Source organism: Agrilus planipennis, unplaced genomic scaffold (genome assembly GCF_000699045.2).
Source record: "Agrilus planipennis isolate EAB-ADULT unplaced genomic scaffold, Apla_2.0 scaffold139, whole genome shotgun sequence".
NCBI lineage: Eukaryota > Metazoa > Arthropoda > Insecta > Coleoptera > Buprestidae > Agrilus > Agrilus planipennis.
The window spans coordinates 265,918-279,723 of NW_020438984.1; the positions used below are offsets into that span (position 1 = coordinate 265,918).

At 36.7% G+C, this 13,806-nt stretch overlaps 1 protein-coding gene across 1 annotated transcript in view; it reads right to left on the reverse strand.

Moving 5' to 3' along the window:
* Positions 1-10,068: 10,068 nt before the first annotated feature.
* Positions 10,069-13,806, reverse strand: part of LOC108737550 (acetyl-coenzyme A synthetase) — an 11,447-nt gene continuing 7,709 nt past the window's right edge. The window contains exons 4-7 of the mRNA XM_018470449.1: positions 11,770-12,212; positions 10,991-11,180; positions 10,736-10,925; positions 10,069-10,672 (exon numbers count right to left, since the gene is read on the reverse strand). Of these exons, the coding sequence (XP_018325951.1) occupies positions 10,227-10,672; positions 10,736-10,925; positions 10,991-11,180; positions 11,770-12,212 (1,269 nt within the window). The 3' untranslated portion in view covers positions 10,069-10,226. The remainder of the gene's footprint in view (positions 10,673-10,735; positions 10,926-10,990; positions 11,181-11,769; positions 12,213-13,806) is intronic.

Genomic DNA, 13,806 nt, shown 5'->3' on the forward strand with positions numbered 1-13,806 from the left:
TTGGGGAAAGTGATCCAGTAATGCTTTAATCCACAAATAAATGTTAGTGCGGTTTCGGTACTATGAGGTTGGACCGCCTCAGGATGTATGCCGAATTTGTACATGTTCTTTAGTACTTAAAATTTCCTGTAATCCATATGTCCCCAAACAGCATGAGCATGGTGGCCCAGGTGGTTACTTACAGTAAAAAATGTAGCTGTTTGGGTCACACTATCATTTGTGGCATAAAAAACACCCGTGTGTATTGTAAGCTAATCCTTAGATGCTCCAAAATGTGTTCCTTGATTTTATTTTCCATACTTTGTCATGTAATTTCCTGCGAAATTAATTGTACATCATAATCTTTGTATCATATAAATTATTTGTAACATCTCGTTTTTCATTTAGGTTTTCGTTTATCCCAAAAACATGTTTTTTCATATCAAAAATATCTTTAATCATGGACATTTTTATATCCTTTTTGGTGCTCACTACACCAACCCTTTTAGTCAACTTAACTACTTTTTTTGCTTATTTTATAACACTTTCTTCAGTTGTCACTTGCCACTGAAAATATTTAACTGTATCTTCATCATTACTAGGGTCCAATTTGATATGTCCGCAAGTGGCACATAAACCAAACATTAGTATAGGAGTTAGTATCACAGCTATATATGCCTTAATCAATCCATTCGTAGAATTATAGTTCAACTCCCCCAATTTATGCAGTTGATTCAGTTTGAACTCAAAATTCTCATGCTTGCCACACAAGCAAGCATCTCTGTTCCTTTAGTTTAAGCTGTATAACCGAATAAGATTTTTACTTTATTAGAGTGGTGTAAGGTAGTTTGATACCCAACTCGACAACAAATTTAGGGTATAAATTCTTTACGGTATCTAAAAGTAAACATTTTTTTCGTAGAACGGCAAATACTCTCAAAGACCTCTCTTTGGAATTCTTACGATAAGATAACTAACTTGTCAGAATTTTCTTTTAGCAGGGATGATAAAACTTCGCTGAACAAAGGTTTTTTTCTTACTTCCGGGGTGACAATACCATCTCTCACCAACTCGGTGACCTTGCTATTAGGTGATGTGCTCTTTTTTCCCTTTTTCTTTCTGCCAACCTCTTCTTTCTCAAAAGTTTTTTACGTAAACTGCCTATTTTTTGTGGCATCTTGCTGATTCGAACTTTTTGCTTTTACTACCTAACCTAGCTCACAATGGAGCATCATCACCTTCATTTTCTGAATCTGATAACTAATACTTAATGTGTTTGACAATGTTTTTTTTTCTCTCTCTATATATTTTTGAGAATTTATTTCATACATAGTTTTTATAGATTTAGTTTTATATTCATCCTTTTATTGTTGATAAAATTCTCTGTCTTTTGCTTTCTTTAGTTCTTTTTGTTCAGGTGTCATTTTATTCAAAAATTTTCGTTTCCTTGCATTAGCATTTTTGCATTGTTTTAAATATTTAGCACTATTTCGCTTTACCTGTTGTTTTTTCTTGCTTTTATTCGTAACTTCTTCCATACTTCTGATAAGGTCCTGAATACGTTCTATTATTAAAGTAAAGGTACAAACCCATAAAGTTTTAAATACCTACAATAATATCTCCAAAATTTTTATTTAATTGATTCCCAAAATTTTTTGATTTTATAGAATAAAAATAGCATTTAATACTTTTTTATACGAGAAAGGCACAAAAATAAAGGTTTTAGCCTTAGAAAGGGTTAAATAGTTGAAAGAGAACTGAAAAATCATTTTGAGAATGCAGTTATCATTCTGGGAACGCCCGTCATTTTTCGAGATTGTTCCCGAAATGATCACTTCAAAAATGACGTTATGATACTTAAAAAAGTTTACAAAGCAAATGCGCCATCTTGGACGACGGTTTTTGAGGTTATTTACTTGTAAATCACGTTGTCTAACAGAAAAAAAGTTATAATTTTCATCTTTTTTGTCTCAACAAACGACCTTCCTGTAATGACAAGGAATTAAAGGATGCGGTATAAAAACTGAGTTGATAGCTGAACAATTTAATGCGAAAAACACAAACACGTGATTATGCGACTGCTTATTATCACTACCTAGAGCATTTATTTCGGGTGAAACTGACGTATTATGCTTGCGTTCACGAAATGATTCGTTAACTGTCAGACAACATGTCCATGCAAGTTAACGCTAATTTAGAATTGAGAAAAAATTATTACCCGTAGATAACGCAAAGATAAAACATTTTTAATTAAAAAATAAAAATAAAGCGAACATAAAGTAGGAGACGAAAAATTAGAAGAAGTGGCTGATTTCAGATACCTTGGAAGTCAGATAAGTCAGGATGGAAGGAGTAGTAGGGATATAAAGCAGAGGATAACGCACGGTCGTGTCTCCTTTAACAAAAAGAAGTCACTTCTATGCTCGCGAAAGGTTAGAAGCGTTCGAAATGTGGTGTTATAGGCGGATGATGAGGATATCGTGGGTAGAAAAGCTTAAAAATGAAGAGGTATTGGAAAGAATAGGAGAACAGAGGACTCTATGGAAGTCAATAAAAAATAGGCGAGATAGGTTGGTAGGACACCTTCTCAGGCATGAAGGTCTAGTCAGAGACATATTAGAGGCAGAAACAGGAGTTAGGAGGGGTAGAGGTAGACCTAGATTAGATTACTGTTCGCAAATAGTTAAGGATGTGGGCTGTTCTAGTTTTAGGGAAATGCGAAGTTTAGCTCAGGATAGGAAAGAGTGGAGGTACGTGTCCAACCAGTCTTAGGACTGACGACCTTAGGATGATGAATTAAAATCTAGGTCCATACCTTTACCATCTTGCTTGGTGTATTTCTTGTTTGAACAACGCCGAATAGATTACGGACGCGTTTCCGGAATAATTTTTTGGATTTCAAACCACCCACATAGAGAAAACAATCGATCCGTTTGTCAAGAACGCTTCTCCAATGATGTCCGAAGGGCTTGAACAACACCGTTTAACAATGGGGTTCTATAACAGCACTCAGTGTAGTGACATTGAAAAGTTTGAAAAATGAAAGCCATGCAAATATTATACTATAGAGAGCTGTAAATACTCTTAATAAATCAATTTAACACAAACACTCTCGGATGCTGAAATAGGTCAACCCATTATCTCCTGATGCTGAAGGATGTTCAATATTACTCTACTGTCAATCAGTTGTTGTTGGAAATCAAAAACTACGTTAGTCGTCCTACAGATCAAACGATTACGTCATCATTGTTCGCTGTGGGAGCATATATTTGTATAATATTTATAATGAAAAGATTTCCTCTGAGTTTTAGTAATATAACTCTGTCAGAATATAGCAGACAATTAGTAATGGAGGGTTTCTTCTTTACGATAAAATCAACTCTTTGTCTCTTCCTTACCGGCATAATACAATATACGTATGATGAACTAGGTGTTCTCCATTTCCTGGTCAACTTGTTTCGCTGATACAAATCATGACAACATGCAATCTGTTTATTTCTAAAAGTAACATTTAACCGTCTGATTGTGAGTCCGCGTGTGACTGTTTTACGAGAAGTCCGAAGTACACTAATATCACCCACTTTTTAGATACTTAGGAAGACTCTTTGCCTTTAGGCTAGATTAAGGAACAACTAGGGAAAAAGAGAAGGAAAAGTTCAATGAGAAGGGGTTAGGAGCAGGAAGTAGAAGGGGTGTAGGAAGGAAGCATTGGACGGAAATGGGAATCGAAGGCCCACTTCGGAAAAGTGGGCATTCGCGCTAAAAAAGCGAAACTAGGAACGAGTGCAAGAGAAGCAGCTCAGAGTAGAAGGTGGCAGAGCCTTCTGAAACAGTCGTTTTGTTTAGGGGCGATGTCGGCAAGTGTCGAGATGGATGGGTTTGAGTGACCTGACACTGAGGCCCGGAGATTAGTCGCAAACCTACCTCAAGCCTCTAGTGAAGATAGATCAGTTTCGTTCAGAATTTGGATGTTTTTGATGAACCAGGGATAGTTGAGTGTGGAACGAAGAATTTTTGTTTGATGGGAGATGGAGCTGCTTTGAAAGAGGGGTTTGAGGGAGATAAAGGCGGCTAGGTCCTTAGCACGGATTTAAAGGATTTGCTTTCGCCATATCACTGTTCTGTCGAAGACGAGGCCGAGGTAAGTAACGAAGTTGCTCCATTTGATGCTGTGTGTTTTTAGTCCCTAACAATATTTTACTACGGTTAGGGTAGTTTTGCTTGATGTAGATTTTGTTGATTTTGAGATGGAATGATAGTCCTTTTTATGGTATATACATTTAATAACGTATTTACACTTTATACAAACTGACTTAAATTAATCGAGATGGTTAACTATATTATTGTTGTTATTGATAATTGAAAATATAGATATTGAGATTGATAATTGTGCGACAGATGAAGATAACTCGAAGATGGTTTGAACGATATTGATGCTGATTCGATACTGGTCTTACAAGTTATATTTTCTTATCATAGTTAAAATTCAGAAAAGTATTTTCGGTCGGTTTCAAAGAAAAAGAAAGTGGAGTGTATGAGCTACTAATAATACACAAAGTCACGTAGTCTAGAGGGATGAATAGACCGACGTTCAGTTAACAGAAACCGTAGGGGTTCTACTATTAGTACCTGAATATTATAACATGTTTAGAAATACATTAAAAAAGGGCAATTAACTAATAAATCTAAGTTCTTCGAAAATTCAACAAAGGAAAGTGCACTACAATAGATTTAGATGAACTACATCAACAAAGGAAATTTTAGAGAAATGCAATCAAATTGTAAAACTGAACACAAAAGCAATCTTGAAATGTATACGTTTAAATTTCTATGTAACTATTGAACTCAATCGAAAGTTGAAACACTGTGGTTGTTAAAGGTGATGGCGGGAGGTTTTCGGGTCTTACGGGAAAAGAAAATTGCTTCCGATTTGGTCTCGTTAATGGAAAGTTTCCATCTTTGGTACCAATTTAGTAGCAGGAATAGCAAATTGTTAATTTTTGCGGAGCACTGGAGAATGGTTTGGGCGAAGTTTATGAGGGCGATATCATCGGCTTAGAGAGCTGTGACGATCGAGGGATGGGAAGGCATGTCTGCGCAAAAAACGTTGAACAGAGGAGCTGACAGCTTTGAGCCTTGAGGGATACCAGCCGTGACGGGTTTGCTTGGGGATAAAGCAGAGCCAAAGCGGACAAGGAGGGTTCTATCAGAGAAGAAGGAACGGATAACCCCGATTAGGAAATGTGGAGTGTTGAGAGCGATAAGTTTGGTAATGAAACCTTTGTGCCAAATTCGACCAAAGGTTTGCTGGATGTCGAGCATGGAAGTATGACGGCGCTTGTTTAGGTTGTAAGGGCTGTATGGAAACACGAAGAAGTTGATGATCGGAGCCGTGCTGTCTGCGGAAACCGTGTTGAAAGTCGGGAAGTATGTTGTTTCGCTCCACATGGTCGAGAAGCCGGTCCAAAAGATGAATTCAACTGGTTTACTCAGCAAACTGAGCAGGCTAATGGGCCTGTAGCTTGAGGGAGAGCTTCCCTATTTTAGGGAGACAAATGACGGTGGTTTCTTTCTAAACCGGAGAGAAATGGTGGAGTCACATGATAGCGCTTGTGATGTGACAGAGTGCGGTTATGTGTTTTGATGGCAGAACTATTAGGACACCGTTGAGAATACCATCCGCGCCGTTGGATTTTCTCTTTTTCAGAAATCGGATAATGAGGAAGATATCACGAGGGGATGTGTGTTTAAAGTTGGAAACAGCTGGGACAAAGATTTGGGAGGCGACGTTGGTTTGCTCGTGAAAGTAGGCAAGGTCATCAGGTCTGGGAAGTGGGGATCACTGGAGACAGAGAGAGTCTGCGAAGATTGCAGCTTTATTCCCATCTGAAGTGAATACGGAGCCGTTGTGTTTTAGCTGCAGGAGGTGTGGGGCTCTGTTTCGAAGAGGGCGGAACACTTTCCAAGTACTTTTGGGATGTGTTTCGGCCTGAGCGATATAATCGTCGAAGGTGGCGCTACGAAATTCGGTTAGGTGAGTTTTAAGTTCTCGCTAGAGGGCGTTTCATTCAGCGCGGTGTACGGGATCCTGGTGTTTTTGCGACAGACGGTGGGTTTTGTTTTCCTCTTGACGATAGCAAGAATGTCTGTTAGGAGGAGTTTTTCTGGGAAGAAGGAGGGGCGGGAGGTCGTGGAGATCCCGATGGCGTTGGTGATCTCGTTTGAAAGGAAATCGTGCGATTTGAAGTGCACTTGAAGGAGGATGTTTCGAGAGTGTGGCGGAGACGTAGCCAGTCTAGCGAAGTTATAAGCTTTGGGGGGTAGAGGGTTGGGCGGCCGACTTCTATTAGGGCTGGAAGGTGATTAGAGCTTAGAGCGTCGAGAACGGTGGAATCGGCTGAAAGAGTTGACGAAGATGTCAAGAATATCAAAAAGTTGATTGTGGGTGGCGGGGAGGTACGTTGGATCTGGGGACACATCGACGGCAAGGATGAGGTCGAAGGCTTTGGCAAGAACGGAAATACTGTTTTTGTTAGTTTGTCGGCAACCCCAGCCGTCGAGACAGCCGTAGAAGGAGCAGACCCAGACAGCGTTGCAGTAATGGTTTGTATGAAATAATTTCATACAACGGCGACATTGGGCAACTTCTTTGGTGGCTCTTTTCGGTTTAAATTTGACGTTGAAACCGCAGAGCATGCCAAGTTCGAATATTGTCTTTGACTTAGGAGAAGACTTGTCGAGACGGACGGATACTAGTGGCCAGAAGCCATTAGGACGTGCTCTGCTGTTTGGAGGTCTTTATAGATGAATGTTTTCTTTTCCACATGTCGTGTTCCGAATACAGGCTGTAGTCGTTGGAAGTGTTGGCGAAGCTGTTGTACGTAGACTGATGGACTGCCGTTGGTCTCTGTTTGGTGGAGATAGGAGTTCTTCAGGTAGATGTAGTGACTTTTCCCATATACCATGTTAGATGCTGTCGCTTTCAGATCTCCTCCGCAGGCTGCTCGAATGTCTAACAGTACAGTGGAAAGAACCTGAAGCTGTTGTTTTGATGACATGTCATTGCAGCGCTTAACGGGCGATGAATAATCGTTCAATTATTCGCAATTACATTCATCATCATCATAAGGTCGTCAGTCCTAAGACTGGTTGGACACGTACCTCCACTCTTTCCTATCCTGAGCTAAACTTCGCATTTCCCTAAAACTAGAACAGTCCACATCCTTAACTATTTGCGAACAGTAATCTAATCTAGGTCTACTTCTACCCCTCCTAACTCCTGTTTCTGCCTCTAATATGTCTCTGACTAGACCTTCATGCCTGAGAAGGTGTCCTACCAACCTATCTCGCCTATTTTTTATTGACTTCCATAGAGTCCTCTGTTCTCCTATTCTTTCCAATACCTCTTCATTTCTAACCTTTTCTACCCACGATATCCTCATCATCCGCCTATAACACCACATTTCGAACGGTTTTAACCTTTTCTTATCCGCCGCGACCACTGTCCATGTTTCGCACCCGTACAACGCCGTGCTCCAAACATACACCTTTAACAACCTTTTTCGAATTTCTAAATTAACCGTTCGCGAGCATAGAAGTGGCTTCTTTTTATTAAAGGCGACACGACCCTGCGCTATCCTCTGCTTTATATCCCTACAACTTCTTCCATCCTGACTTATCTGACTTCCTAGATATCTAACATCAGCCACTTCTTCTAATTTTTCGTCTCCTATCTTTATATTCGCTCTTTCCCAATTACATTACGTCCTGAAAAAAAAAAATACGATGAGTGGCGACCCTGCGGAGACTATCGCACACTCAACGCAGGAACGGAGAACCATTCTCGACAGGTACCCTGTCAAAACATTGAAGATTTTACGCATGCCTATTAAACAAAACAATATTCTTCACAACTGGTCTTGAGTATGAACTTTAATTACTAAATAAATTGTTTATTTGAGGTTCATTAGGTTTATTGATGTTCTAGCCAAACAAATTGTTCGTCAGCTTTCAACAAGGAATTAAATGACTAATACATGAGATCAATTTGGAGTAAATTTCCTCGTAAAATTGATAGCACATAGAAACTCTAGTAAGTAGTCTTTATTTTTAGGCAGGGGGCATTGTGTAATAGTTTTAATCCAATTTTTGTTATTAAACTTATCTGGAATAGAATTTCTTGATATACAGAAAATACAAAAATTGGATTAAGGGAAAGCGTTAAAACCGAACTTTTTTTTATACAGACAATATTGACGCCTATATGAATAATAAATTTCATTGGTCGATCAATTTATTGAATAAATGTTGAAAATAAAAATTCCATTTCAGAGTTGCCGGGTTGCCACCGACTCCTAGAAAAATGTCGCTAGAAATTATACCAGCATGTTAGCCGTCTTCTTTATCCACTCGTTTCACTTGACATTGAAGAGTATCTTTTGTTCTACACACTCTCGCCCAGTGACTAATTAGGTCATATTTACAGCATCTTAAATTAATTGTCGGGTGCTTTTAATTAACATCATACTTATTTAAACCATAGCGAGCACATGGATAGTCTTTCTTATCTTTATGATCATAACATTCTGTAGGTATTAACTTTTTTTGCTTAGTAAAGCTCTTTTGTTACAGATAATTTTATTAATATCCAAAATATGATGTACCGAAGATATTTTTTAATATAAATGTATGCAATTCTTCACTTGTCTCACTGTTTCCGGCGTCTCGTTAATTTTAAGATCTGAAATAATTAGTAAGCGTTCTGATCTATCTGAATCTCTAATGCCTATTATAATGCAGTTACGTATTAAATCTTGTTTTATTGTTCCATAATCACAAGATTCAGCTAACGCATGTAAAGTTGTAACAAAAAAATCAACTGATTCTGCCAGCTGTTGAATGCGAGAATTTTTGAAACGGTCTTAGGTTTGAATTAAACTTTAAATATTAGTTGTCTGTTTGAGTGTAACTGTATCTTCCAAGGTTAGTATAATTTATGTTAATATTTCAGTCGACTTTTCAGGAGGCACTGTAGAGTGTACAGTGTATCTCGTGATAGCATCACAACGTAGGGGATGTAAAAAGTATGCATAAAAGGTACCCCATTTAACGAGCCGCTATTGGTTGAGAACAATTGTCAGTTTGACAGCCGCGTTATCTTATCGCCTTCCGTTATAGCTTGCGTCAATTGACGAAACACACATACTTACTCGTTACCTTCCTAACAGGTGGTACGTAGATGGGTGAATTTTACGTAATGATTATTGGTAATATATACGCATTCGTTAGCGTTCGATTTGCGCAGTTACCTACTGCTATTACCACAAAATACAAAAATTAGTTGAATGTGAAAAGTTCAAGCAAAAACCAATGTATTCACATGCAGAAAATTCAAACATGATGGTTATATATGGACGATGCAATGGGAATGTACTAGAGTCATCACGCGAATACACGTCGTTATCATTTCAAGAGCAGTTGGAGTTTTCGGCAAGGTCGTTACCCTCATGTTTATATATATCACTGAGTGGCGCGAGATGGCTCATTCTATTTCTTTTTCTCTCTTATTTTTTCTGGAGTACTGATCAGACATGATGTATACGTTTTTTTAAGTATTTTTTTAATAATTATCTCACTTCTGATGCAATATTTTAAAGGATAAATGAAATAATCCAACTCCATACTCTCTATTCCCTCCCCATTCTTCACTCCCTCGACAGGTGTCGTCAGCTATCGTATAACGCAGACATCCGATTCTAACAAGATGCACCTTTACACGTTGCAAGACCATTAACGGACCACTTAAATTAGTTGTAATTGAATGGTTAGATAGATTGGAGACCATAGTACTTAGAACAACACGTGCTTTTCCAAAATGCAACAAGAAATAGAGGTTATAAAAAAAAATTACCTTCGCTCCGTGGCGCTACCATGCGACAGATTTCAGAAAATCTGCTTAGAAACATTTCCTAAAGAAACAGCAAAATTGATTTTTTTTAATTTTTCCACATAACATTTTCAAAATAACTGCAAAGTACTGTATTTTTTTGGAGCATACTATACACATACTTAATGTGAATAGAGAGATCGTTCCATAATTTGTTGGTTTTATTAATTCGAGTCAATTTACATGTATTTTTTTCATATAGTACATAACATTAATAATAAATTAGCAGCAGAATGTCTACAAGTCATTAACACATATATACATAAATATATACTTATATGTACAAACAAAGTTACAAACTTTAAGAACACACAGGTCTTGAGGCAAACAATGTTTCTATAACTGTTGAATCAGCCAGTGTACTAACGTCTCCTAAATTTCTATCATTTACAGCAACTTTTCTCAATATTCTTCGCATAATTTTACCAGATCTAGTTTTAGGCAGGGACGGAGTATTGTGAATAACATCTGGGGTAGCAAAAGCACCTATTCTCTCACGTATAAGTAATGATAATTCTTTCTTAATATTATCATCGAAATGGGTTTCGTTTGAAGTTATGACAAAACAATACAAACATTCACCCTTGATTGGATGGGGCTTTGATACCACCGCAGCTTCTGCAATCGCTTTGTGTTCAGTTAATAATGATTCAACTTCTGCCGTAGACATTAAGTGGCCTGAAACGTTCAACATGTCGTCTATACGGCCAGTTATCCAAAAGTAACCGTCGGCATCTCTTCTGGCACCTGAAATTTTGAACTTGAATTGTGGATAATAGATTTATAAAAGATCTGGAATTAACAGTTTACCATCACCGGTGCAATAGTAGCCAGGAAATTTAGAAAAGTAGGTTGCTTCATAACGTTCATGGTTTCCAAATAATGATCTCATTATACCTGGCCACGGTCGTTTGAAAACCAAGTAGCCTTCCCCTTCTCCTTCTATTTCTTTACCAGATTCATCTAAAAGTGCAGGTTGAACTCCAAAAAATGGAAATGTCTAAAACCATTCAGAAAACAATGTAACCAATAAATCAATAAAGTAAAATTAATGAATTAACGTACAGCTGATCCGGGTTTCATAGGTGTTGCACCTGGAAGGGGTGTAAGAACATGTCCTCCAGTTTCCGTTTGCCAGAAAGTATCTACTACTGAACATTTCTCTCCACCTACAACTTTATAGTACCACAGCCATGCCTCCGAATTTATTGGTTCTCCAACAGAACCTATGACTTTTAATGATGAAACGTCGTGTCTAGAATTATATATACGATTGTAAAAAAAACACAAATGATTAAATGGTCAGCTATTTAACTTTTCTATTAGTAATTATTATCAAAAAAAATATTTTTGCAGTGTATTAGTTTTTTTGCTTATAATTTTAGTCTATTAAATTTGATTCACATACGGGTAAAACTTTTGAAAAGTAAGAAAGGTTGTTCAGTTTTGGTAAAAAAATAATTTTGTTATCTACTTTTTCCAAACTGTGACCTTCCCGGTTTTACCGAAGAGAACCATTACTTCACTTTTTTAGATGGAATGAACCAATTTTATTATCTTAATGTTAACTTTCAATTATATACTCCTTGCGCTGACATTTTTTAAACTGGGATTACTCCAAGATGAAATTTTAATAAAATTATCAGGGACAGGAAAATTATTAACTATCTCGGGTACCTGAAAGTTAGAACTTCCAGTTTTCATATGAATAAAACTAAAGATCAGAGGTATCCTTTCCTTGGGATTATTTTATATATTTTAGGAATTTTTACGCACGACATCATAAAAACTTCAAAAGGTTATTTGTTTTCAAATGACACCATATATGCAAGTATTATTCTTACCTTCGAACTAAGTCATCACCGTATTTCATAAGAGCTCTAATAGCAGTGGGAGCTGTATAGAATTGATTTACTTTATATTTTTCTATCACAGTCCAAAATCTATCGTTATCGGGATAGAAAGGTGTTCCTTCGAATAGAACGCAAGTGGCAGCATTGGCCAAAGGTCCATAAACTCCGTAGCTATGACCAGTAATCCATCCAATATCAGCAGTACACCAATAAACATCTTTACTTTTGTAATCGAAAACACATTTGAAAGTCGCTGCCGTATAGACCATATAACCGCCCACTGTATGTAAAACACCTTTGGGTTTCCCTGTGGAACCGCTTGTATACAACATAAAAAGAGGATCTTCACTGTTTGTCCAGACTGGAGGACAAGTAATAGACGAATCTGCTACAGCATCATTCCACCAAATATCGCGCCCCTCTTTCATATGCACCTAAAGTTAAAAAAATTAAATTTAGTTTATGAAATGTTACATTCTTACAAAGTTAAAAAGTTAGGGGACATTTAAACCCACCTTTTAAAAATATGCTTTGTTGTACGTAATTCATTTATAACACACAATAGAAGGGTTTTGTTGCCATTTACTGGGTGATTGATCCAAATTCATCATTAGAATTTGTAAGAAACGAAAAGAGGTACCGATTTGAAACTTACTTTTCTACAAGAGTATAATTAAAAATTACTTTTTTGTGTGATTATTATTATTATTAATATACGTCACAATAATCACAAAAAAAGTTAAGTTGAATTATATCTAAGAATGCACTCTTTTGTTGTTTATTATTTGTAAGATTAAGCTGCTGAAAAAGTCGAATTAAAAGGACGAAACGTCCAACATGAATCAAAAGTAAATTCTGATGTATTATTTATTATCACTTGTTCTTTTCCCTTTTTTATGATTTGAATTATACAGGATATAACGGTGAAGATCAGTTCATTGTTTATGTTTTTTCAATACCATTACAATAGCACAGTTTGAAACAAGAAATGTAATGCACTGAGCTAATTCTTGGGTTAAAATTGTTTTTTGCTATTTTCTACACTCCAATGAGGTCAAAATAACGAATAAGATTGTAGAAGTTAAAAATCCGCGATATTTAGGTTTTCTGTCTTTTGAAGGTAGACTATTACTTAACTATTACAACGTCAAACGTGACATTTTTAGATTGCTTCAGATAGGTCTTCACGCGTCTGACAGGCATGCTGTCTTATTAGTAGCTTCTTTTAAATCAAAAGTATATGTGTGCAAAATCTTCATGAAAAACGGCAAAGTGAAATATCAAGTCCAAGGTGGTTGTGGTATTTTGTTGCCTTTTCCGTCCGGACTAAGGAAAAAGATTAAAAAGAAAAAGAATTATTTTGTACTTAATGATACCTTCTTTAAAGAGAAGTATTTAATGAAATTTGTACTTTTCTTTGAATTTATGAATAACATTACCATTATAATCTCTCTATACTTTGAGGAACTAATATTTGTGCAGCTTTTACCCAATGTTGGATATAGTACTACACTCCGATCACAAAATGAGCTTTTCACGTTTAAAATGAGTGACTAATTATCAAGGGCCTTCATTATCTCAAACCATCCATTTAAATACGTAAAATTCTAAAATTGTTTTACTTAATAAAATCTTAGGTCTGTTAGATAAATGGGTAAGACTGATTGATTAAAACAGGTATGAAGGAGGGGGGCTGTGCAAAGTAAGCGACTTATACTTAAGAAGGAAAGTATAAATGGCTGGAACAAATTTAACGAAATTGTTTTTGGATCATATCTACTTCTTTTCATAAAAGCAATTTCGTGGCCTCGAAACATAAAAATATGTTAAAAAGTTTAGTTTCTATTGTCACACCCGTTACAATAACGTCATTGGGAAGCTATAATAATTTGAAAACTACAAAAAGCTAGTCTCAAAATGTTTTTTGTTATATGATGACTTGTTAACCATTTATAAACTAGTTAGTGAGTAGACTGTGGTAATCAAATAAATGAAGGAGAGAGACAGAATTGGGGGGGGGGGGTTCCT